The sequence below is a fragment of the Alexandromys fortis genome, unplaced genomic scaffold (assembly GCF_014885135.2).
Source record: "Alexandromys fortis isolate MF-2015 unplaced genomic scaffold, M_Fortis_MF-2015_v1.1 scaffold_89, whole genome shotgun sequence".
NCBI lineage: Eukaryota > Metazoa > Chordata > Mammalia > Rodentia > Cricetidae > Alexandromys > Alexandromys fortis.
Window position 1 is genome coordinate 5,481,244 of NW_026067973.1, and position 27,503 is coordinate 5,508,746.

At 43.9% G+C, this 27,503-nt stretch overlaps 1 protein-coding gene across 1 annotated transcript in view; it reads right to left on the reverse strand.

Annotated features, from left to right (window-relative positions):
- Ncam1 (neural cell adhesion molecule 1) overlaps positions 1-7,491 on the reverse strand; it is a 98,336-nt gene extending 90,845 nt beyond the window's left edge. The window contains exon 1 of the mRNA XM_050156270.1: positions 7,368-7,491. Within this exon, the coding sequence (XP_050012227.1) occupies positions 7,368-7,443 (76 nt within the window). The 5' untranslated portion in view covers positions 7,444-7,491. The remainder of the gene's footprint in view (positions 1-7,367) is intronic.
- Positions 7,492-27,503: the final 20,012 nt, after the last annotated feature.

A 27,503-nucleotide genomic window follows, 5' to 3' on the forward strand; every position in this document is an offset into this window, starting at 1 on the left:
ATAAGACCAGACAGCGCGCCTCTGACTGAAAAATGGAGGCTAATGTGCAAAACCCCTAAATCCAATAGCTTTCTATGTGGTAAATAAACGGCGCATAAATCAATGACATACATGTGACCGGGAGGGCAAAAGCTGGGGCTGAGGTACACGATTCAAGTGCTTTCCAAATTGTTACACAATGCCTGGCTCCCATTCTGCTCCGCAAAGCCTCAATTCAAACAGTACACACAGCAGCCATTTCTTTGGGCCAAAGGTGACAGCGAGGCTGTCATTCACAAATCAGCACAACTGGTAAACTCTATTAAGCTTCCATCAACTCCTCGTGTCGCATTAGGGACCTGAGTCAACCTTTTGACAACAACTGTAAAATGTCTCCAGATGGCTAATACAGCACATCAAAGTTAGTATTCAAAGGCCCAGTCAGTACAAGAAATACCAGTCTCCCACCCAAGCATGACATCACCTAGCAGTTTCATTGCCAAGTCACTTCGGGAGACTTTTATTTTGTAGGGACTGCAAAAAGGAAGCCTTTTGGCCCTCAAATGTGTAAACTTCACACATACATAACCTCCTGTATTCCCTGAGGGTGGCAATGGAGTTGCTGGCAGACTTGGAGTAAGAGAAAATACAGGCATAGTACTTGATGTACTCCCAGCATGAGTGTAGTTCACGCAGGAGCAGCTTCTGGCTGGCATTCCCCCGACCCTAGTGTCCCTTCCCTATTGTACCTTTTCTCTTCAAGACCCCTAGCTATTTCTTTGTCTTCATGGAAATTTTAACAGTGCCTGGCTTCTCTAATCTGCATGCAAATATATAAGTGTGTATGCGTGTGTTTATCATTCAGTGAATTCTAGGTAAAAATGTTCACACTTCAGATAGACAAGAATGTCAAAATTTGTCCCATAGTGAGAGGTTGAAGGGAGGAGGTAGGGATCATCCTGTGCCCCATCTCAGGAGATGCTGGAAGACAGGTTGCAGCATGGCCAGCCTCTGTACACATGAAGCCTCCATTCCAGGAGCCACAGCTGCATCTGTGGGCCTCATTTATTAAACAAATCCCTGCCACAGAGTCAAATGTTGCTTTTCACCAAAGCTCCCCAGATTTCTTTTGCAGCACACAAAGAACCTTTCGGCATAAGTCCCTTGCACTCACAGAACTGAGCAAAATCTGCAATGCCTAGAAGTATCTGGCGTTTGATGGGGACATAGAGTCATATCTATGAGAGAACGGTCAGCATGGGCTAAGCATCAGGCCTTGGACAGGAGGTGCCAAGGGGCTGTGCACGTGTCTACAGTCTCTGCAGGGAGGTTGACACCCCGCCGGCCCAGGCTGAATTGCCTCAGTGTGTCCAGATTGCCAGCACATCTTCAGAGGGAGAGGTGCATTTACATTTATATACATATAGGATTTCCTCTTTCGAATTTCCCAGCGAGAAGCTGACCTTAATAGCAATGCATTGTCTAGTCAAAAACATCATTTTGTTGCACAGGGCATACACACTCACACTAATACATAAAGACAAAAGTAAGTGCTGTAGAGATTTTTTTTTAAATGTCAAACATAAAAGAATCATTTGGGAAAGAGGGTGTGGGCACGAAATTACTCAGAAACAACCAAAAGGGCAGAGAAGGACCTCTTTCTTTTTTACTCTGCAACACTACCATGGCCTGAAGTAACTTACTACCCAGGGCAGGTGGTAAAATGATGCCCGCCCAGGGCAAAGGAAGTCTGCATGACCCTATTCCAGAGACAAGGCACAAGCCTGAAGCTGGACAAGAATGAGCCTGGATGGAGGTGAACTCCTTACCCCTGCAGCTTTTGTAACGTACCCTGCTGTTTCCATAAGCTGTGTGCTCCAGGTACCATGCTAACGTTGGTCATATATTTTGCCACCCCCCACAACTAAATGCTCACGAGCCTTGAAAATGTATCTGGACAAAGAGCTGCTATTAAAACAGTGGAGGCCAAGCGTGCAGCCCCTTCCCCGGCTGGCTTCCCATTCCCAGCCCAATGTGCATGGGTAATTCGCTCTATCACACAGTCTCCTTCTCCGTGGACTATTAGGGTTGAAGTCCAGTGAAGCAATTCAAATTAGACCCCAGGTATGTGGAGATCCTTAACGTACCTATAAATATTCAAATCAGGGCTGCATCTTGGCAGAATTTTTCTAATTAAAATTTCATTCAAATTAAATCAGCCCCATTGAGACAGACAGGGCAGACAAAAAGCTTTCTGGTTTCAGGAGCCCACCCCCGCAAACAACTAATCAAAAACATGGCTAATGCAGTAAGAGAAGAGAAGTCTCAGTTCACCCCCCCCCCCCCATGGCGGTCATGTGTGGGCAAGGAAGGGAGATTTCCCAAGCTCACATCACAGCAACGCTGATACTACCTCAAATTCTAAAACTCCACAGACCCAATGTAGAGGCTGGAAGGCGCCACCTGTGATCTATTTTTTTTAAAAAAATATTTATTTATTTATTTATTTATTTATTTATTATACGTACAATACTCTGTCTGTGTGCATGTCTGCAGCCAGAAGAGGGCACCAGACCTCTTTACAGATGGTTGTGAGCCACCATGTGGTTGCCGGGAATTGAACTTAGGACCTTTGGAAGAGCAGGCAATGCTCCTAACCACTGAGCCATCTCTCCAGCCCCCCTGTGGTCTATTTTTAAGATTTATTTTGTATTTATCTGTGTGTGTGTGTGTGAGCCCACAAGCATGTATATATTTACACACGTGAGTGTGAGTGCCCAAGGAGAGAAGAGGGAGTTCGATCCTATGGAGCAGGAGCCCCAGGTGGTTGAGAGCCCCCTGGTGGAGCTGCTGAGAGCTGAATTCTTGTCCTCTGCAAAAGGACTCTAAACCACTGCGCCATCCCTCCCAGCCTTCCCCATTTTTTTTCATATGCAGTATTTTTGATAAGTGGAACTCAACAACATCACGGAAAACAACTCCACACCATCTGCGGCTCAGTTAGTCCCAGATAAAACCTTCAAAACACAGCCGCCATGCTCAAATCTGCAAATACAGATACAAATTGCCTTTTTTATAACATCAGACTTGTAAAAGGCAAACAGAAGAGACAATGCAGCACTTAGAACATTTCCAGCTAAAGAAAAAATAAAACATAAAACCCACCCATTCTAAGATCCAAGACAAAATACCTACTTTTCATGGTAAAACAGCTTTATTCATTTCCACTTCCTTCACCAAACTCAATTTAAACTCCACATAATCTTTGCTATCAACTCCTCTCCCACAGACTGTAAGAGCTAGAATGCCGGTCTGTCTCCTACATAATTAAACAAAATGTGCTATCTTCTAAAATCTGGGAATAAACAATGAAAGGCAAAATAAAAGGCCCAGACAAACGAACACACCAAGATCCATCCCTAAGCTGTAATATCCTGACATTCAGTCAAGGGACACATACAGAAGCTTGTGGTACAGAAGACACTAACTCTGGAACACATGCAGGATGAAGTTGTTGAAGGAAGGGTTACTGGGAGTCCAGGTGAGGACATTTATTTGGAATTCAGAGAGATGAGACTCATATCACTTTGAGACCATGCCTAGCTTCTCCCATCACGACATGAAGACAGCTTGGAAGAGGTACCAATAGCCCAACCTGGCTACAAGAGGATGAGGCTAGAAACTTAGGAGAAAGAGAAGCTATGGCATGCTGTGTGTGCATGCAGCTTGCTAGGATTACGGAGACACACAGCTGCAAACAGAGAGGCTTTCTTCCTGCACAGATTTGGGATTCAGAAGCCCAAGACTTAGGCATCAGCAGGAAGCATCATGCTTCCCTCAAGGGCACCAAGGGTCAGATCCAGGCCTCTCATAATTTCTGCTAGATCCCAGATTTGATGGATTGTGGCTGTGATTAATTTTCATAAGGTGTCTCTGTGTGTGAGGACATGCAGATGTGTGTCCTTGCTTGTCTGTCTGCAGATGTCCCCTTCACCTAAGGACACTGGTCATGTTGGATCATGGGCCATCTTACTCCAGTATGATATACCTTAACTGATTATACTAACAATGACCAATTAGCAAATAAAGTCACAGTTAGAAGTGCAAGGGATTAGGGTTTCAGTGTTTGCATTTTGGGAGGGTGGTACTCAACCCACTACAGGTGCAAGGAAAGTACAGGTTAATTGGTTCATGTATGAGTAGAAAACCCAACTCACTGCTAATTCTAGGAGGACAATATCTAAGATAATAAGTTATTATTTTTCATGACGAATTCCTCACTAGGTCCCTCTTCAAAATCCATCTAGGAAATAATGTGATGGGGTGGACCAGATACACTTAGCTTCAAATTCAGACTCTGCAACTCAATACCTGTGTGCTTTGGGACAAACTGTTTGCATCTCTGAACATGTTTTCTCCTCTGTTCAACGGAGACAATGACCCTCTTTAACAGGTTTGCAGAGAGTATTATTTAACAGGGGGGAAACAACATCTGATTTAGGCGAATGGTACATAGAGGCAGTCACACCCATTATGTCACCTCCCCTGGCTCTGCTCTGTCTTCCCCCGAACCCTGGATTTTCTAGGGAAAGTGTGGCACCTGGAATGAGGTCAATGTATCTTATTTATATGACTTCATGTTTTCTAAACACAAACACACTGGAACACCAGCATCACTCCAGACTCCTAATCCTTGTTACTGCAATTGTGGTTCTGTTAATGCAATTAGCTCTCAGCAGTCAGTGGTGGGAGGCAAGCTGGATGATTTTTGTTATTATTGTTTCCATACAAGAGGCCTCTGATTCATGAAAGAAAAGTGTCATCTTTTTCAATGTTCACTTTCTTAGTCTCCTTCCTTCCTTCCTTCCTTCCTTCCTTCCTTCCTTCCTTCCTTCCTTCCTTCCTTCCTTCCTTCCTTCCTAGAAAAAGCTAGCCATAAAAATAAAACCTGGAGAAGTGGCCCAAAAGTAAAACACTACAACACAGACAACAAAACCATGTGCTATCTCCCTCGCTGTCTTCCTTTCCTTTCTCTTCTCTTCCTTTGACTAATTTCTCAAAATGATCCTCATCTTATTTTGATTTGTGGATATTTTTTTCAAATAGTGAGAACACAGGATAATCTTTATTTGTATCTTTTTTAACTCTGGCTGGTGCACCCCAAGAGTCCCTTGCTTTGGAACTTGTGCTAAATGCATTTATTTTACAGAAAGCCAGGAAGGATGGGTGTGAAGAAAAGACAACTGTTAGTCAACATTTCATTGCTGTGACAAAAATACCCAAATAGCCGACACAGACCACTTATGGAGGGAAGTTGTCTTGGCTCCTTGTTTCAGATGTTATAATTCCTGGTTGCTCGGCCTCCCCTAGCTGTGGGTTGGTGCTAAGGAGCAGCATCATGGCAAAGAGGGCTCTGTGAAGCAGCACTGTTTGCCCCCGGCAGCCATGACCGGATGGGGTAGTGGAAGGAAGACTGAGAGGATCTGAGGACAGCATTCATTCTTCAAAGGCGTGTTCTCAGTGACCCATATCGTCCAATCAGGCCCTACTTCATCATAGCCCACTCAGAGATGAACTTGTTCCAGTGGGCTCAGCCCACTGTTGTGCTTAGTTGGCTCATGATCTAGTCTCAACAGTACCACCAGCTGGGAACGAAACCTTCAATATCAGAACCATTTAGGGAGCTACGCTGTATCTGAACTGTAGGGCAGCAATTCTGATTTCAGAATGGGCACTTACTGAGCAATGGGGAGAAAATGGTAGACAGAAATAATACCTTGTCACAGACTCCACTGGGATGGGGTTGAGGTTTGGGGCCTGTGGACCCAGGATGGGATCTGGTATGCTCTTTTCCAGTTGCCATGGAGATCTTGACATGACTTTCTGATCTTATATTTCTCTTCCATCAAAGAAAAGTGCTAAACTCTGCCCTCCCCACTCCAGCTTCAACGATGTTATAAGCTTCCTACAAGCTAGCACTAGAGAAATATAAACAGAATTTTCCAGAAAAAAAAAACAAGATATCTTTTGGTAGACAAAGGAAGTGAAGGGACTGAGGTCTAGAAAAATAAAGACATGGAAACTGGTGGAAAGTTCTAGATGTGTTATTTCATAACTCCTGAAGAAAATAATCAATCAAATGAACCAACTCAGGAAACAAGGTAGTAGAAAACCTCTCTCATCAAAACAGGAGTCAGAGCCCTCAGTGCATCCATAGCTAGTCACGGGTGACCTCCACTCTGACCAGATCACTTCTCTGTTTGGGCTGAGGGACCATGCACAACACTGAAGCATTTGCACTTCTTATTTGTTAAGGGGGCATGCACGTGCGTATGTGCACGTGCGCGCGCACACACACAACACACACAAATCTCCAAAACTTAAAGCAAAATAACAACAACAACAGGCCAACCCTAGTATAGATTAGCTCCATTTTCATCAGCTTCTGCCATGAGATCCAGGAATGGCCACCAGGGGGGCAACATGGAGGCATTTCTTCCTTTAGAGCCCCTCCCAACCCCTGGGAGTTTTTTTTTTTTTTCTTTTTTATCAGCCCCACTGTCTCAGTGGGGTGGGTGCAACCCCCGTGGTCCTGACATCCTTGCTCCCTCCATCTGCTTCTCATTGGGACCTTGGGAGCTCAGTCCAGTGCTCCAGTGTGGGTCTCTGTCTCTATCTCCATCCATCACCAGATGAAGGTTCCCAGTGATGTCTCTCCTGGTGCCTGGACCGGAACTCCTTGCTGCTTGCCGTATCTCGTAAACAAAGGACCTACCTAGCTCGCTGCAGGCAGGCTAGTGGGGACAAAGGAGCTAGCACCCTCCCGTTTGCCTTGCCGATTTGGATTCGGTCCTAGAGCCCGAACAGGCTGGGCTGGGAGATGTTATGTGGTCAGAGAGGGAAGGGAGTCAGACGGAGGGGGGGGGGTAGGGTTGTGGATGCAAGCTGGGTGGGATAGAAAGAGAGAGGAAGTATCAGGCAGAGTAGCCCCTGAGGATGACCAGGAAGTGTAGGAGGCGTGTCTGAGTTCCCTGTCCCGGGCTGCTGCCGCGGTCAGACCCCTGGGAGTTTTTTCTTGTTTTCCTTAACTCCTCTCTTTCTCTGTGTCGACATTTCTTTATTCTCCTTGAGCATGCCACAAGAAGCTTGGAAACTCCTGGCTATGGGTGGCTTTGGTAACTGTCAAATGTCTAGCACTCTACCTTCCTGAGTCAAGGAAGGCTAAGTTACTACAAACAAACAAACAAACAAACAAACACATTACCATCTCTTGTTGAAGCCTAATGTATGATGACCAGGTCCCAGATCTTCATGTGCTTTCTCTCATGTCACACGCCTGAGCCCCCATGAAAACCAGGAAACTTATGACAAAGGAAAACATGTATTACCTGTTCCAAGAAGTGACATCCGAGTCCCAGAGGCACTGCGTGGGCACAGGGGAAGACATGGTACTGCCCTGGACATGGTACATGCCAGCTTCGAGTTTAGGGTGCACACTCCAGCTTTTCCCAAACAAACAACTCTGCTCTGTGCTTTATTAACATGGAGCCTATCTGCACTCTGATTTTACACCGCAGAGTTCAATACTAATTGTTCTACCAATAAAGGCAGGTTGGAATGACCTGCTAACATCATAACATGTAAACAGGTCTATCTAGTTGTCCATTAAACCACAAAGACAACTGTCTCCAGGTTCTGGTGGGGATATAAAGTTGATATTAACTAGGTCACTCTTATCCTGACCATTTTAGGTTTGCTGTTTTTTTTTTTTTTCTGGGAGAAAATGTGTATATGAATAAAAGGAGAGACAGGGAGAAAAGGAGAGGAAAGAGAGAGAGAGAGAGAGAGAGAGAGAGAGAGAGAGAGAGAGAGAGAGAGAGGAGCGCCTTTTATCTTCTCTTTAATAGCCCCACAAGAACATTTACATTCTAGCTCCAACTTCATGCAGTAGAGGTCTCTTTAGTATCCCATAATATCCCCATTAGAAAACTTATGCTTAATCACCAGTTAAAGTTTTTGTGTGGATTCAGTCTCCAGATCCCCCCAACCAATCTGAATTGCCACCTCCCCCACCCTACACAAGCTAAACATTAGTCACTGATTAAAAAATGCTGTTAATGCAACTTCACCATCGTCCGTGGTTAAATATAATTAACTCAGCATTTCAACAGAAGAGACTGGATCAAATTGCTCTACAATTTTTTTTCTTTTTGGTAAGAAACAAGATTTCTTCCCACTGTGTGCAGACTTAAACCAGGAGCAGCAGGACAGATCTGAGAAGTTAATAACACATCGCAAGCACCAGAAGAAAGCACCTTAATGACTAAGCAATGAGATATCAATACCACAACCAGCTACAATTACATACACTTAAGGGACATAGGGTGTAAAGCGATCTGGGAGGATACAGGCTGTCCCCTCTCTCTTATAAGGCAGGTGTGACTGTCAACTTGACTGGATTCTGAATCACATAGGAGATACATTTTTGGGTGCTTCTGGCAGAGCTTACTAAGATGAGGAGACACACCCTGAATGCGGATGGCATCATTTCGCTGGCTACGGGTGGGGCTGAATGAAAAGCAGAAAGCAAGTGGAGCATGAGCATCCATCATCCATGGCTCTGCTTGCTGACTCCGCCCTCACCATGACCCGCGATCACGTGCTTCATGCGCCTGCTGCCACAGCCAGAGCTGCTCCCACCAACATGATGGACTGTGCCCTCAATCCAATGGCCCCAAGTAACCTTCCTTTTCCTTAAGTTGCTTTGGTCAAGTGATTTGTCACGCCCATGAGAAAAGCCACGATGACTACAGCATTTTCTGTGGGAACACATTGACCCTCAGAACTGGGCTAGTCAATATGGCTGCCAGCAAGCTAGGGGGCTACTAAACAACCTCAGAATAACAGTTGGGAGTTAAAATTGCAAACCTCCATTTACAAGAAAGATAAAAGTGAACTGAGCAAAAAGGCCAGGAAGCTCAACACCAATAAGAGCCAGACCACGAGAGTGTAGTTTTCAGAATGTAGGCTGGGGTAATGTACACAAAGCACTCTTCCAAATGGTAGTGTTTTCCAGAAGGAGTCATTCAGATACATTTGAATTAATTTGATCATCCAACCTAACCTGGAAGAAGCCTTGCTTGTCTCTTTGAATTCTTAACACAATTTGGAGCAGAATTCCATTTCCTTTTAGGTATGGAAAAAGATGTACTATGAAATCCTGGCCTCAGAACCCAGGCACCTCTTAACTTATCTCTCCAGTTTCCCAAGGACTTGCATAACAGATGCTCAAGGATGTGGTGCAATCTTTTAAAGAGAGATGAGAAAAATTAAGTTGTTAGATATAAGAAAAAGAAGTTGAGGAGGAGGGGGAGAGAGGACCCCCCCTCCCCATATATAACCTATTATGCGATATAGTCAAACCAGCAACTTTGCAAACTGCACACAGTTTCCTAGAGTTCCAACTCTAGGAATTTTGCTTATAAAGCATAAACCTTATAATATGGTTCTGGAAATTGGGTTCCTGGAAGACTTTGACCTTCAGTTGTAAGAACCGGGTGACGAGGATGCACAAAGCCTAGGCTCCTACCTGGAGATGGAATCATGTTCTCATCATAGAAAAAGACTTCTATATACCATGGCCTGAATCCTCCGCATGCCCAGAGATCTGGTTTTGGCCACAAAGATTGGCATTGACTCTTTTAAGAAAACACAGAATACTGAGCAAAATTTGGTGAATTATTTCTTTAATTAAAATCTTTTTTTTTTGATATTCCAGACCAAGGAGCCATAAAGTGACACCCACACTAGCTTGGAGGTGTGTGTGGGAAGCAGCCTGAACCACTGTGCCAACATTTCACTAAAGGCTTCAGGGGAGAAAACCTGGAAGATGTTCCTATCAAGATCCCCAAGACTCTGTGTTCTATGATGCTGCCCACAGCCATTTAGAGTGGTCTTTGTCTCCAGATTCTCTGAAGGGTGTGATGGCATACAAAGAAGATGGAAACCTTTTCAAATAGTGAGGCAAGTGAGGCCAGCGATCAGAAGTAAAACTCCAGGGTTTTGTGGGGCTGTTTTTTTGTTTGTTTGTTTGCACCTCTGACTGCTGCAGAGGGGGGAGCTCACATACTACAGCCTCAAGACAGTACCAATGGGAGAATCAAGATGGTACGCTCAGCAGTCAGTGTAAAGAGGACTTCCAGTCCTAAGAATAATATGCTTATCAGCATTTCACTTCCATTTAACTGTAAGAAAAATAATTCCACTGAAGTTCCAAAGAGATAGAAATCAAATTTTCATTGACTAAATGGAGGGATGAACAAATGAGTGAATTTTAAAAAATCCATCCTTTAAAATTCAAAGTCTGATAAAAATCCAGCTGTGTTTATACTACATTTTGTTGTGTGTGTGTGTGTGTGTGTGTGTGTGTGTTTTGTAGTGGTGGTGAGGCTATGTGGAACTAACATACCATAAAATTGATATATTGTAAGTTAGAGAGAACTTTTAGCTTTCCTCAAGGGTGACTGCATTTGCCTGAGACAGAGTTCTAAATTTCCTTCCATGATAAGTTATCTGCTAGGAATCTGGGGATCTGATCAATCTATTTAACCAATAAGGAAATATGAACCAGAAAGGTTCAAACAACCTGCCTGAGAACACAGAGCTATTACCTAGACCTGTAGTTGAACAGTAGCACTCTGGCTCACTGATGCAACCATGTGGCACCCACAGGTGGGCTCTTTTATTCTAGGAGTGTATCCTGTGATGCCTACAGCTCATCACCTACAAACTTGCTTCACATGATTTCTCTTGTAGAGATGCTGAAAGGCATCTGGAGCTTGGCAGATCAGGATGTATCGGTGATCTTAGCCCTATGTGTTCTTCCCTCTTTCTGCTGCTGGCTTTTTGCCTTTTTCCTGAAAATTATCACCCTTCTTCCCCAGTTGCACAGACCCCTGCTAGGACCTGATGTCCTTGTGGGTTCATCCCTGTTGTCTCTAAGTCATATTAGAATGACATGCCAATGCAATGGGAAATCTCCAACACCTGGGTACATCCCTTTTGAAACTGTAAAATTTTGTTTCCCATCTGTTTTCTTCACTTGGCAGTCCACTCTAGACTGGAAAGGTGAGCTCTCTTTCACATTGCCTTGCGTCTGACCCTTGACACAATTCCTTGGAATACTAACGGCGTCTAAGACAATAAGACAATCAAACCATAATACCTTTGTTTTTACCTAAGTCTTAGCCAGGTCTGAATAAACTGCTTCCTCAGCACCACTCTAGATGCTCAATTCTCATGTAGCTTGAGTCACTTTGGCAGGATGCTTAACATATGGCCTTTCCTAACAGGTCACAGTAAAGGGCACCCTCTTTTGTCTCTGCTGGACAGGACTGGATACATTTTTTCCTTTTAAGTATCAGTGTTCAGATGAGAGATGCCTTGGTTTTGACAAGTTGTTCTCCTGAGTGTTCTTGACAGCTGTCCAGGAGGAAAGTCTGAGAACCTCAAAACCTGTTCTGAACTTTCTAGCCAAAGACCCATTCAACAGCAAACCCACAGAGGTCAAATCTGTGACATCCTATTCTCCTGGAGGAAGAAACAGGGTCTAATCATAACGAAAGCATTAAGTCTGGCTGGCTAACAAGGCTGCAGAGCCAACGCTGATGTGAACCAGCAACACAAGCGGTTTTGGTCAGGCTTTCAGCACTTTTGTGGTATTTATCTTGCAGACAGAAAAAATATATGCTATAGATGAAGAACATTATATTCCTTACTTTGGTCCCCAGGGATCTTTTCTGCTTTTTCTTGGAGGTAAGGCAATGCATTCCCTTGAATAGAGGGTGTGGCGCTTTGAGGATTGAGGCTGAGCAGGTACCAGAGTCTTCCCAAAGGTGTTCTCTTCTGAGCAAGCCTCTCCCTCTTAGGTACCTCAGCACACGAGGAGCTTGAAAGACTTACATCTGACTAGGAGGTACAAGTGTGCAGGGAGCAGAGGGTCCAGGGATGGTTAGAGTTAGGGATGGGGAAGACACTGATAATGGTCAGGGATCCCAGGTGACTTTCCCAGGCAGTCCAGCTGAGCTCCTCTTTTCAGAACGGCTAGGAGAACACGTGCTCCAGTGGCCACTAGGGTGGTGTGCTGCATCACTAATAAGCTTGTGTCTCGGCTCTCTGATTTGCCTGCTGCTTACTGAGGACCTGCCCGGTGCCTGTACCAATAGAGCAGCACACCCAGGTCAGACCCAGTGACATTTGTAATAGAGACAAACTTGGACAGTTCTGCATTCTTTTGTTTCCTCTCCCATGGTACCATTTATAACCTATACAACCCATCATATTTATCTTAAAAAAACCAATAAAACATTTTTTCTACTGTTATTTGTTTAAAGAGAGTGACATCATGGGTCTGTCTGCCATGCAATTTAGAAAAGAAAAATGGATTCTTCCATTTTCCTCCCCAGTGGTGGTTATTAGGCCAGAAGAAGGTGCTGCGAAAACAGTAAGATAACAGCAGACATCCTGGGCTCTGCCTTCTTGAGCTCACACCTACAGCCCGAGCTGTATTTTTCCTTTTAACACATAAATGACAAGACAAGGGGTATAAGTTTTGAATGAGTGGAAGTCAAGTAGAAAAAGTGATTGCTGTAATGTATCTTGGTATTTTTATTGTTCTGTTAAATTACAGTAGGACCCCAAACTCACTTCTTTGCCAATTACCTTGTAATACACCATAACCAACTCAGACCCACACCCCATGCTCCAAGAACCTGTAACTAAAAGTTACAAATCCTGCAGAAAAAAAAAATCTATAACTGCTTGTTTGCTTGTCTTACTTAAACAGTCATGACCTCAAGCCATCACATCTTTGTATACTTGGTGCAGCACAACTGTCTATATTCTGTCAATTATGTTTTAAATAAATGCTGATTGGCCAGTAGCCAGGCAGGAAGTATAGGCGAGACAACCAGACAGGAAGTAGAGGCAGGTCAATGAGAACAGGAGAATTCTGGGAAGAGGGAAGCTCCCTCTGCAGTCCTGTCCAGACACAGAAGAAACAAGATGTGACTATGCCACTGAGAAAGGTACTGAGCCATGTGGCTAACACAGATAAGAATAATGGGCTAATATAAGTTATAAGAGTTAATAAGAAGCCCGAGCCAATGGGCCAATCAGTTTATGATTAATGTAGACCTCTGTGTGATTTCTTTGGGACTTAAGGATTGTGCGAACTGGGCAGGACAGAAAACTCAGTCAACATATATTAAAAACATGTCAACAGAAGCTCACCTGGCCTGTGTGTGCAAGGTTTCCTATTCATTGTAGGAGGCATGTCTAGCCAACACTTAAGGGTGAAAAACTCAGCACAGGGGATGGGCAAACATGGCTAGCTGCTCCCTGGCCTAGGAGGCTCTTTAGAGACACAGGCCTGCTTTTCCCCATCTCTCAGCTCTGCTACAAATCACCAAAGGCTTAAATCTTCAGTACCTATGGACTGATAGACAGGAATATGGAAACCAAACAAGAATCTTCTACTGCACCCTCAAACTCCACAGACAACATGGCAACATTTACTAGTACAACTTACCAACCATCCTCATAAGGCCCAGGAATTTATGTATGCTTACCCATGATGCATGCATTAACTTTTTTCCCCAAAGAACTGTAACCTAACTACAAGATTAAGTTGGTCTGAAGAATAAACTAAGAATGATGGAGGAGCCAAAATAAGGGAGCCTAAATATTTCTTGTAAGTCAGCAAATAATACATTTTGACAGAAGTTGGATGTGATACCTGGGCAAGACCCCAAGCTATGATATCTCCTATCTTTAAAATAACACCTGGAAGGGGAAGGAATGAGAATTTGGAAACAAGAAATTAAAAAATAAGTAAGTTTCCCAAAATTAGCAAAGAAACTCCCAATAGTATATACTTTTCATTTTCTAGAGGAGTAATTGTCTCTTTGGAAGCTATTATAACTTCATGTTCATATTCCTCATTTGTAATATAATTCTATCAGGCTGTGTAAGCCAAGATCAAGTTTAAGATAAAGCCTGTGCCCTTAACTCTTTGCTCTACAAAACAGTCTTGAGGGTAGAGTTTCCCTGTTCAGCTTTTTCTGAGGAAGGGTTTCGACAAATCTGTCATCGGAAGTGGGGCAGGAGTACATATCTCAATGCAGAAGAAGCTAAAGTTTCAACCAAACTCTCTAAAACACTCTTAGAGGGAAGAGAAAAGGCCCAGGATGGATTTATGGCTGATTTAATCTTGTCGAAATCGCCTGGGTCAGCAGAGTCCAGCATGCTCCGCTCCCTTGTACACTCTGTAGCAAATTCCTTCCAGAAACCACACTGTCTAAGCAGAACCCTCCTTGACCTTCTTTGTTTGGAGTTGGCACAGCCATCTGCAACTGCAAGAACAGTCATTTTGAGAGCTCATGATGAACACCTAGGGCCACCACTGGCACAAAACCACCAGTAGTTTCTAACAAAACGAGGCTAAATGCCAATTGGGTTTGAGGCTTTGTATTGGCCACCGTGGGCAGAAAGAAAAACTGGCTCAGAGAAAAAAGTATTCTAGGGTTTCTCTTCTTGGAGATCAATAAACACCAGGTTGTGTCTGATTCTTTCACAATTCTTGAAAATACCAACACTCCCAAGTTCATTTCCACTGGGCAAGATCTAGGGATTTGTACCCATTGTCAGGAAAATTGGATAGGATTTAAAGGGGCCTTGAACTCTGTGTCTTGTGACTGAAGCTGTCCCATGGAAACCAGGGCAGCTAGTAACTTGGAACTAAGAAGGAGGTATGAACTTACTTTCTAAACACCACTTAGCTACATGACTCTGTAGATACTGTCAACTTCAATGTAGGGAGAGACTGTCCACAGCTGCGTTCCTGAGTCTGGCATTCAAAGGCTGCCTTCAGGAAACTCAGCAGGATGTGCCCCTCCATGTGACCTCAGGAGCTGAGAAGAACAGTGTTAGCTGCAAACCAGAACATTCTTGTTGGCCACAGGCTCTGCAGGCATGGTGTATACATGGCTCAAGGTATTGCCAAGTGCAATGAGACCTAGAGTTCCATCACAGTGGTAAGAAGAAAGCTACCTACAGCAAAGGGTACAGAGCTGATTATCACTTGAGGCATTTCAAAAACAGTTGAAAAATTAGGTTACTAAAAGCTTCAGGTGGCTGGATTGGTAAGGCATTTGCTGTTCAGCCTGCCAACCCGAGTTCAATTCCTGAAACCTACATGGTGGAAGGAGAGAACCACCGCCCACAAGTTACACTCTGACTGCTGCATGTGCACACTCCCACCCCTAATAAAAAAAATGTGCAAAAGAATTGGATGCATGTAATGAAAATAACTCTTTGTATGGTAAATCTGTTTACAAAAACTCTGGCAGTAAAGTTAAATTAGAGGTAAATTCTTAACTGTAAGCTCCACTCTACAGACTTTTCTCTCACTGCCATGGCTTCTAGTGACTTTCCACCAGCTGAAAACCGGCAGCTCAGGGGAATGGTCCTGAGGAGGATGGCTGAGTTGAGAAATAGAGACACTTGCTGTGTTTCTGCAGCTGGGTTCTTCCTGATGAGCAAGGATCATTTTATTTCTCATGGATGTTTGCACACAAAAGAAGTGAACTGCTGCTCAGACACATAAACACTTAAGAAATATGCCAGGTTTGAATCTATGCAACACAGACTGCAACTTCTAATTATAAAGTTTGGTATTCCAGACATCAAATTTGGGCAACTGTATGACTGCAAATTTTAATAAATAATATTGCTATGTTTTACAAATACACTGCAGTAAACCATCGGTTGTGTTAGAGCCTTGTTTTGATGGCATCCCCGAAGCACCTCTATAGAATTCAGAAAGACTTAGTAAGTCAGCCTACTCAATAGGTGTGCATGTTCCAACGAGATAATCCCATCTTACATTCAAAGATATGCTGAATCTTTGTTTCCCATTGGTACTGCTGGTCTCTAGGGGCAGCCGTTGTTAGAAACAATGAGTTGTAATTTATTATTGAAGAAATATGTTTCCTCACAAACTTGCTGTTTTAGATAAACATAAGCCATTAATACGCTGATTGTTTTAGCTGATGCTCCTGTCTTAATAATCACCTTAGCATGTAGGCGGAGACTGCTTGTTTATTTCCTGGCTGCCTAGACCTGAAATAATCACACAGGAACTATATTAATTACAACACTGCTTATTCTATTAGCTCAGGCTTCTTATTAACTAACTCTTACATCTTAAATTAACCTATTTCTATTATTCTGTGTATCACCATAGGGCTGTGTCCTACTAGTAAGGTTCTGGCTGGTGGCTGGCATCTTTCTCCTTTGGCAGTTACATGGCATCTCCCTGAATCTGCCTACTCTCTATATATATTATATAGTCTTCCAGCCTGGCTATATTCTACCCTGCTATAAGCCGATACAACTTCTTTATTAATCAATGGTAATAAGACATATTCATAGCATACAGAAGGGAATCCCACATCATTAGCAAAGCTCCAAATGGCAACACTTGACTTGGATTATAGGAGAGGCTCTTGTTAATCTCATCCATGTAGCATTCACTTGACAACTGTGGACTGTGTGTTATACTATTACCTGGACAAAATATTCTAGGTGCTAGGAAGGCATAAGTGGAAAATATCTTCAAGGACTCCATAATGTGGCTAGGTATGCCAAAGCTTCACAAAAAACACCCAAGATGAGGTAGTATGCTCAAGGCTTACAGTGAGGAATGAAGAGAAATTCTGAAAGGTGATCAAGCCACAAGACCATCTTAACACACTTGGTGATGCAAAGGCAAGAGTGAACGAGCTGTTCTTGTGTGGGTCCAAGTGCAGGGGTTGCCGAGTGTATTGAGCTGTGAGTACCACTAGATACAATTATCCCATTGAAATAACTACTGAGAAGCAAAGTACAGGTATTCAGTCTTGGATATTTGGAAGTTATTTTTCAAAATGAATGAAGTAAGCTTGTCACCTTATGGAAACAATTGGAAGGTATCTGTGGTTGATGATAAAAATTCTAACTTCAAGCAAAATTATTGTTTGGGGAAGCCTGTTCCTACTTGTGTGCACTTAACAGCTTTGCAACACTTAAGGACTTTACTGCTGAAATCATAGTAACAATAATGCATGCAATTTAAAATTTTATATATTATATAGATTATTACCGTCAATACATTTGTCAATGATTTGGTGAACCATTTTTCTTTCCTAAATACCAACAGATAATGTTTAAAAATCATGTATAAGTTAATGGTTTATCCAAAGTGCATGGTAACCAACATGCTTTAATGGAGCTAAGTAAGTGCAAAAAGCTAAGCTAAGTGATCAGACTTCAGATTCCATATTGTAAGTGGCTTTTAAGAAGATGTCACTTGTCAAATTTTTGTGTTCAAGAACACCCACAATAATCTCTACCTTGCATTGAAATAGTCTTGCCTTAGCTTCTCTAGGATTGAATTGCAGCCTACAATGGTCTGAAATTTAGTCCTCTTTGGAGTAATGGGTAGAAATTCTTGAATTAACAGTAGATAGGGTCACCGCAGTGAAGTCCCCATGGCTGAATCCTGGTGGGTTTATAAGAAAAGGGAGAGAGACCAGAAGATATACCCATGCACACACACACACACACACACACACACACACACACACACACACACACACACAGTGTTTGCTGTTTCTTACCATGTGTTGTCCTGGGACACCTTACGATTCTGACAACAAACAATGTACTCAAATAAACCATCTTTCTTCATAACTCTTTCTAGTCTGAGATATTGTGAATATTGTATTACTGGCAACAAAAAACAGACTAATGTACTTGTAGTATAGCCACATGAGGTAGAATTTTCCTCATGTCTTTCTGAATGGTCTACACAGAGGACTGCATGCAGAAGCCAATAAGAGAATCAAACCATCTTTTATTCAAGGCAAAAGCAAAGAAACTTGCAAAAAACTTGTTAAAATAGTTTGTGAAATTTTATGCATTTTTCATAAAATATATTATTTATGACATTATTAATTTAAAATGACTCCATAAACACTTCAGCTTTTCAGTGCTATTTTCTATTAATATCCAGTTAGATATCTAACCCCCCTCAAACATCATAACATCCCTAAGTACCTTTTAGAAGAATAGAGAAGCTTGAGTCTCCACAACTCAGACATTAAGAGTCGATCTTAAAAAAAAAACCAAAAACTGAATTCTGAGCACCTAAGCGACAGAGTGTAGCTAGTAAGAGCATAGTGTACCAAGAGTAGGAAAAATCCAACATCAAACCACTGCCACCAATAACAAAGGACAAAAGCACTGTTGGCAATTACCCCAAATGGAATAAATATGAACAAAAAGATTGTGGTAGATTTGACATGATATAAGAAGTTTGGGACATTTCGACTCTGAGTGTGGGCATTGCCCAGCTATTGCATTTTCATTAATCAAATTCCTAACACTATAGGTGTTTGATCAGTTTGAGCCACACCCTTCTCTCTAGGATGTCACTGTGCCTCCAGTTTCATTTGCGTGCCATCCCTTGTCTTTGAGTTGCCGTGGCTTCTCTCTAGGATGACTTCACAACATATGCCCCCAACCCATTGAGTGACAAGGGTGTAATTGTGATTATAATGGCAGAAGAGGAACAAGTCATGAAACTTCTGGGTAAGTCTACACATGATTGACTCCTTGCTTCTCAGGCCCCCATCTCCAGGTCTGATGGGGATTGACCTGGATGCCATAGCATCCCCTCCAAGTTTGATCTGAATGTGGTCACATTCTCCTTAACCAAGAATACCAAAGCCTGCCAGCGGTTGCCTCTCCACCTCAATGTTCCTTTTTTGGGGGTGGGGGCACACGTTTCAGAAGGACAGTGAGTGCCACAAGGCTTTCTCTCTTGATTGCGGCATGGCCCAACAACTAGATTTTTATTTGCCTCTTCTCTGTCCTGTTTAACCCTTCTACCAAGTCATAGCCATTCTAGTGCTCCATCCTAAAAATATTACCTCATCCTCAAGATGCTTTCTTCTTTCCTCTCAGTCTTCAGTTTCCTCTTTCCTCCTTCACAGTACCTCTCTGTGAGCCTATCTGTAGTGCCCACTGTCTCTCTACTTACATTCTGTTGGCATTAGCTTCCTCTCTCACAGAGTGTATCATGTATGAGGAATTTAGCATGATTGATAGCCACAGATGCTTTTCCAGTGCTCGTCTCTGTCTTCAGAGTGCCCCCTGCAATGGCTCTGTGTGATGACATCTCATTGGCAAAGGCCATAGGCTCCCAAAGCCCCTAACAACCCACACAGAGCCCATTACTCCCTTCTATTCACTCCTCGCTTCTAGTCTCTTATGTTCTTTCCTTATTGTTTTCATCTCAGTGAGTGGCAGCATTCCAGTCACTTTGTTATCATTTTTCATTCCCCCCAAATACATTTCTCCCAGTGGTCAAGTGGCGTTCAGAAACTCTTAAAATGTTTTCCACATCCTCTTATGCCATTTCCCAGTGTCCTTTTTTTTTTTTTATTTTAGATACACCCATGACTGATTCTAACTTCAGAAACAGTTTCTACATGATCTTCTTGGCTTCTCTTTCCCCACACTGATCTTTCGGGCATACTTCTGCCAGGGATGACTATGAACAGGAATGTGGGGACAGCTCGGAATCCTATGAAAATGTCTCCTTCAGCAAGGCCAGAATGAGAGGAGGAGACAGGGAAGGGATAAAAGGGGGAGGAAGACCAAGGGTCCACACACCAGATGTACAGAGGAGCCTACAAGAAAGGAGGTGATGCTAACCAATGCCAAGCCTTTCGAGAGAGGGAAAAGGGAGAGAGGTCATTACAGATCATTGTGTCCTTTGTTAAAGAGGTTTCATATCATTTGTGAGGATGGAGGTCAATCCTCCAATCTCCTTGACTTATTTTTAGATAATTTATTTATTCTTATGTCATGTGCTTTGGTGTTTTGCCTACATGTATGTCTGTGTGAAGGTGTGTTGGATCTTGGCGTTACAGACAGGTGTGAACTGCCATGCAGGTGCTGGGAATTCAACCTGAGCCCTCTAGAAGAGCAGTCAGGGCTCTTAACTGCTGAGCCATCTCTCCAGCCCTTCATGACTTCCTATGTACAGGACTTCCTGAAGTCCTACTTTCGAAAAAAACCACTTATCTAGAGTACATTCTAAAACTGCATTTCATTTGAAGACTGAAATCCCGATTCACTATCCTTTAATTGACCTCTCTATTCTTCCAGTTTTTCTACCTTCTCAATGTCCCAGACAGTAGCTCTTGTATGTTTCTGAGCTACCCAGTGTCACTCACACCCACTGACTCTACAGGCTGTTGTCAAACCCTGCAACCCAACACCCAATTCCTCTCCTGGTGCCATCCTCTCTCTTACTGCTTATTATACCACACTCAACTAGGCAACCCCCAAAACTAAAACCATAAGTATAAAGAGAAACAGTACTGACTGTAGGGAACCCAAAGTGTTTGTCACACATAATCTCCAGACTCTGGCAGGCTCTTAGCTTTGTCCAGCAAAGGACAAACTGTCTCCTCTGGGACCATTTTCTCTTTCTCATTCCTTTATAAGCAAATTAAACCATCACTCTCATCCTCATGACCTTAGAGTTCTGCCCTTGTCTCAGCAGCTGCTTCACGGTTTCCATAAAGGAAATGAGACAACTGCATAGGACCTTTAGTTTCCCCTGCTTGAATCCCAAGAGAGATTTAACTCTCTGCAGGGTGGATACATGCATATGTGCACGTGTACACAACCATCCTTATCTGTGGTAAGATAAGGTATCTGTGGTAAGATCTGAGTATCAGCCTGACTGACTTAAGGAATATCAAGAAGTTTGCCTCATTGTGGTTTGGGGTGTCCATGAGATGATCCCAGGGGAGATAGCATATGAATCTGAGGAGACCAGGTAGGGAAGAACCACCTTTAATGTGGGTGGGCAACATGAATCAACATGAATTTGAAAGCCAAAATGGCCTCCCTTCTGAGAGTTTGTACAGACTCCTGCTGTTACCTTGGAAATAAAAACTCTGGGCTCCTTGACCTCAGAATGTTAGGAATTGGGCCTGTGGCCCTACTGGGTTAGGCTTTTAATAAGAGTTGTCAGGTGGTGCTTGTTGGGAGCAGTGAGACCCCAGATCCTGAATTTCTTGTAAACAACTTGTTTTCCCCTGATCTGAGTGCCTACAGCTGCTCTGAGCATGAGACCTTCAGGAGTTCCTGATGGCAGGAGAGTGGTTTCTGGTGGGCTTGGCTGGGGCATGGCTATCTCTATATAATCTGCCCCTGAACACAATAAAGGGGGTATTCTTGGGGAAGTGTGTCTACATCTGATCTGAGCACGAGACCTTAAGGAGTTCCTGATGGCAGGACAGTGGTTTCTGGTGGGTTTGGCTGGGGCGTGGCTATCTCTATATAATCTGCCCCTGAACACAATAAAGGAAACATTCTTGGGGCTTTGGTATCAGTGTTAAAAGGTCTGTGTGTTGGTCTGTCTCTGCGTCTGTATTCTCAACCTCCAGCCCCTTGCCTGAAGCTAGCCAACTGGGTTCTAGCTCACAGAGCACAGACACGGGGGCGTGGTACGCAGCAGTGGTGGCGTATATTGTTAACCTCAACCCTCGGGAGGTAGAGGCAGGTGGATCTCTGAGGTTGAAGCCAGCCTGGTCTACAGAGTAAGTACCAGGAAAGCCAGGGCTACTCAGAGAAACCCTATCTCAAAAAGCTAAAATAAATAAATACAATTAAAAACGAAAAGAATACTATTTATATAGTCAGTTTTCTTTGCTCTGAGGCTTTCAGGCTTGGGTTGAGACAAGACTGCCACCTCAGGGTATCAGGGTTTCAGAAAACCTGTTGTGGGGTTTATCACACACAGCCTTAATCCCATGACTCAATAAATCATAAATGAATCCCTTCTCACACATCGATGTGCACATCCCTGTTGTTCCCTCTCTGCAGAACCCTGACTAATACGCCATCTACACCGACTCTGCCGTCAACAGCTCCTTGAGTACCCACCATATGCTGCTCCCCGCATTTCAGAATGCATTATCCCATTTAATCTTCCCGTGCCTCGTATGCTTATCTCAGCAAAGGGCTCTTTCCTGGCATCTGCCTGTTTCCCTAGAGATCTCGTTCCTCTTTCGTCTACCGCATTCTCTCCACCTGCTCCATCCTTCAGTGCGCCACCACGCTCAAGGCTCTCATCCAGAAATCCCCAAACCTCTCCTCAAGAGCCAGCCTGCTGTAGCCAGCTCTCAAGATCACCATTTCCCTCAACACCCAGACATTGAAACAGTAACCTTTGGTTATTATCACCAATCTCACTTTCTCCTTGAGCCACTGAAAATCGGAGTCTGTCTAAACAACACCACAGGAAGTGAAAACAAGTGTCACTTTCCTTGCTGGAACTATTTGAGCACCCACTCCTAATACAGTAGTGCCGCGGCCCTTATATTCATTGTCTCATGTTGTACTTCTCTGTTTTTCCCCAATAGTGTTTGTGCTATTGCACATTTAACCTACGCTCCCCCCAACGTGAAGCTGAAAGCTACGTCAGCATGAATGACATCTGTTTGGCATTTTTAGGTTTGAGCACTTAGTTAGATTTTTGATATTTATTTCATTAGTGATTGGATAAACAAACAAACAAACAAACAAACCTCTTAAGGTAGATAGTCTCATCTCTGTTTATTCATGGAGAAAAATGAGGCTCAATTGGCTTCACAACTTTGCTTAGGCCACTTGCCTAGTGAGCAGGGGTAGACCCAGACCCATTGCCAAAGCTAGCTCTTTTCACCTCTCTCTCTTTATACTCATGAAACATTCTCCTACATTTCCTCTCCTTATCCTCATGAAATACCCTCCTACGTTTACTTACCTAACCCAGACTCATAGACAGAGAACCTTTGTATTATCTTCTGAAAACCCTGCCTTCAGCTTAACTCCCCTCAGTAGGTTTCCCATTCCAACATGTTCTCTCATTCAGACTCAAGGGGGCACCATCTCATCACCTGCTCACATAGCTGATGCTTCCTTTCCCCTTCTTTCCTACCTCAAGTAGCTATAATCTACCACTGTCCCCTTGCCATTATCTCCTAAGAACTGCATCCGTGGTATTGTCACAGTTCAGTCTGGTGCAGTCTCACCTGGACCACTGTGCACTTAATATGGGTGGTTCATCTGCACATAGCAGGAGTAGAATGATGTCATTTCCTTTTTTCATGCTCGAGGTGGCTTGATATCCCAGCTTATGAGATACTCAAGTCAAAGCTCCTGATACGATATAAAGACTTCTATGGGTTTCATTCTGGCTCTGTCCCACATCTTCTCTGCAGTCATTTCCTAGCGCGTGCTCCCTGACCTCGGCATGCTAAGCTGCCTGTAGTTCACTGCACTTCACGCCTGCCTTCTCTGTATCCTGGAAAAGAACACTTTTCTTCTTGGCAGCCCTCTCATGAAGTCCGACACATAAAGCCCACTCTCTTCAATGAAGTCTTTTCTGATTCTTTTTTTTTTTTTTTTGGTTTTTCGAGACAAGGTTTCTCTGTGGTTTTGGAGCCTGTCCTGGAACTAGCTCTTGTATACCAGGCTGGTCTTGAACTCACAGAGATCCGCCTGCCTCTGCCTCCCGAGTGCTGGGATTAAAGGCGTGCGCCACCACCGCCCAGCCTCTTTTCTGATTCTTAAAGTTCTTCCTGCAAGCCCCTACTGTGCATTCCCGCTTCCTGTGATGCCACATGGTGGACTCTTTGTTACCTACCCTGCCTGTCTGCTTACACTTGTTATTATAAATTATTTTAAAGAAGGACCAGAGGGTGTGTGTGTAACTCCTAGACTAATGGATAGTAGGGATGGATCATACAATAGTAGTTTTGTTTTGGGAATTTGCATGTTATTATTACTGTGTACATGTGTGTGGTATATACACTCGTGTGTTCATAGATGGACGGTTATACTCGCCAGGCTGACTTTGGGTATCCTCCTCTATCTTGGTCCACTTTATTCTTCAAGACAGGCTTTCTCATTGAACCTGAAGTCTGTCTTGTTGTTTTGGCCAGACTAGCTGACCAGCAGGCTCCCAGGAGCCACCTGTGTCTGACACACCCAGAGCTGAGTTACAGACAGATACCATCAAGCCTCTCTTTTACACGGGCGCTGAGATCTGAAATCAGGTTTCCACGCTTGCGCAGGAAGCACTTTACCTCCAGAGCCATCCCCCAGCCTCATGAGCTTTGTTGGCTGGATGAATAATAATATTTAAATTTTTCCCTATGATTTTACAATGTCACCATGTTCACGAAGAACACAAACAATAACCTAACTGGCCTGGCTAAAGATGAACTAGTATTCGCAGAACACAAAGCATGCAGAGGTAACGCCTGCCTGCCACGGCAAAGTGATCTGAAGAGAAAGCATGTTGGAAATATGCATTTTTCAGCATTACTCCAATATTTTTAGAACACATTACCCTGACTCCTTTCATATGTTGGCTTGGAGACGAGAAGTTGCCAGGCCATGTGTGACAGTTGCTGTCTCCATGTGCTATAAAAAGAACGGGAGCCGGCACACTCAAAGCACAGAAACGCAAATGCAGAGCTGTGGAAAAGTGCCATGCCCCCAGCAAGGCTTCTATGGCTTTAACACTTGGGTGCTGGGTGCACAGGCAGGGCCTGGCTGCCACGACCTCTCCACGTGGTGTATCAAAGGAGTGGGGACTGAGCTCCGACCTTAAAGTTTGAAAATAAGCATTCTTTTGCTTAGGTCTGGCCATTAAACTAACAAGCTCTGGGCTCAGTGAGAGAAATTTCAAAAAGTATGGTTGAGGGAGGCAGAATGGGATACCTGGAATCAGTTTGCGGCTCCACCTAGACTCCCAAGAGATGTGCTTCGACGTCTCACTGAGAGCTTCAGTTTGGGGCACGTCTTAACTACTTTTAGCTTCTCTGGAACCCACTCCACGAGGTCCAAGTCTACAATTAGATGATCCAGTTCTAGGGTCACTGGTTATCTGAAGGCAATGATTGGAGGGGAAAGCACAATGTTTTCTTGTGGTTACAGACAGTGGAGTGTTCTCTAGATCTCTTCTATCCCCAGAGCCTGTAGTCCTGCTGAGATTCTATCAGTGTATGGTTGACAACTACCCCTACCCTCATCCTTGCTGGTGGTTTGAATGAGAATTGGCCCTCACTGTCTCCGATATTTGAATGTTTATTTCCCATCTGCCCACCACCACCCGTGGTAGTATTGTTTGGGAAGGATTAGGAGGTTTGGTCTTGCTGGAAGGCGGTGTGAACTGGGGGTTGGGCCTGGAGCTTTCCAAAGTCCAGGCCATTCCCAGTGATCTCTTCGCCTCTTACTACCTCCTGTTTGTGGATCAGATGTGAGCTCTCAGCTACTGCTCCAGCACCATGCCTGCGGGCCACCGTGCTGCCTACCATGGTGATCATAGACTCGCCATCTGAAACTGCAAGGCCAATCAAATGTTTCTTTTACAAGTGATCTTGGTCAAGGTGTCTTATCGCAGTAATAAAAGGACACCCAAGGCACTCCTTAATCTAGCTGCTGAATCCAGCAAAAGCTGAGACCAGGCGGTTGCTCAATGGGGCCCCAGTGAGTACTGTGGCAAGCACTGAAGCAAGAGGACAAGCTACTGACTGGGGACAGAGCCCAGGCTGAGCAAGCCACTGCTAGGGGTGGATGGCCAGAGTCACCCGGCAGGCCATGCTCTGCAGGAAGAACTTTAGGGAATACCGAGGATGGAAACAGAAGATGGGGATGAAGGTGGTGCAGGCATGTTTTGCCACTTACACATTTTACTCAAGTGTATGGAGTGTGGACTCCCAGAAAACCGGAGCCAATCAGGCAATTTGATGGCTTGTTCTGTAGAACGACAAACAATCTTACAAACCAGAGATTTATTGACTTTCCAAGCAGGGACAACCTCCTGGCTGTGTCCAAGTGACTAGTCATTCCCAGCCTCCCTAGCAGAAAATACTTTTTCACTTAGCAGGAATTATTTCCGGTCATGAATGATAGGCAGTTCGATCCGGCTGTATGTCTCATGCCCTCTCCAGCCGTGTGCTGGTTGAGTCGGCTGGTGCTTTCACAACCTGACAAGGGTCCCTCAGCTCCAGGTTCTGTGTGGCAAGTTTTCTATCTGGACTCTTGGTCCTTTCAATTGTGCCACTGTTGACATTCTTCAGGTTAAAGCCATTTCCCCTTGCCCATTGAAGATCTGAGTATTGGATTTGGGAGCCAAAGGCAGGCCAGAGTCACTACTCTGAAGGTTGTCATCTCAGAGTTTCATGGTCAGTGATGCCCCAGGGAGTAACATCAGCACGGTAGCCTGGCTCTGTTCTTACCACTACACTTTCATGCTTAGCATCACGAGGTCCTTTTCCTGTCACTTACTAGGCCAAATTCAGATATTAGGTGAGGTTTCAATGACTTTGAAACTTGACTGTTCCCTCAACTGTCTAGACATTCTGTCTCATCACGTGTTATACAAACACCGCAGATGATCCTCATTCTTTCCCCTTACCCTGCATCCTTCCCCACCCTCCTCACAGGACACTCTTCTATCCTGAATTCATCCAAACTCCTTATTCATCAAAGTCTCCCCTAATGCCCCAGTTCCACAGAACTTCCAGCATGTCCACAGTGAAAACTGCCTGACAGTTCGGGACTAGACCATACGCTACATTTTATGTACTCTACCTGGCTTGTGTCTGACTGTCTGTCTTTCCTCCCCAGCTGAACACATGTTCCTATGCCAGGGGAAGGAAGGTCACAGAATTACTGCTCTTTTAGAGCCTGTACTGATGTTGGCATGTGAGAGATGCTTAATAAAGATTTGTTGAGTTGGATGGAATACAGGAACTTGGATGATAAAGGACAGTCTCTACAGGGAGGCTTGCACACCAAACCTGAGTGAATCATTTGGTTTCCCTATTGACAGGGCTGCACAAGCAACCCTTTTCTTGCCACAGAGAAGTGCACTGATTCCTTTTGAACCAATTCAAGCTAGACCATGTAACCCAATCCACGCCGGTCACCCTTAAAGTACATTTACATTGCTTGATATCTTAATTCAAAATCTCTACAATTTAGGAATACATTCACTGAAATTGATTCCTTTCTGAAAATAGTGATTTGCCTGTTTAGGTTTGTAATTTTTTTGTTTGCTTGTTTCAGTTTTTGCTTTTTGAGACAGGGTCTCCCTACGTAGCCCTGGCTGTTCTGAAACTTACTATGTAGTTCAGGCTAGCCTTGAACTTACAGAGATCTACCTGATTCTGCCTCCCTTCCTGAGTGCTGGGATTGAAAGTATGCACCACCATGCCTGTCCTTGTAATTAATTTTCATCAGGACAAAATTGATATTTTTTTTAAACAAAGCAGCCGTCATCTTTCCTTTCAGTATTAAACTCACTGAGCAAACTGCATCTGTTGCAGCCTCGATTCCTTCCACCACCC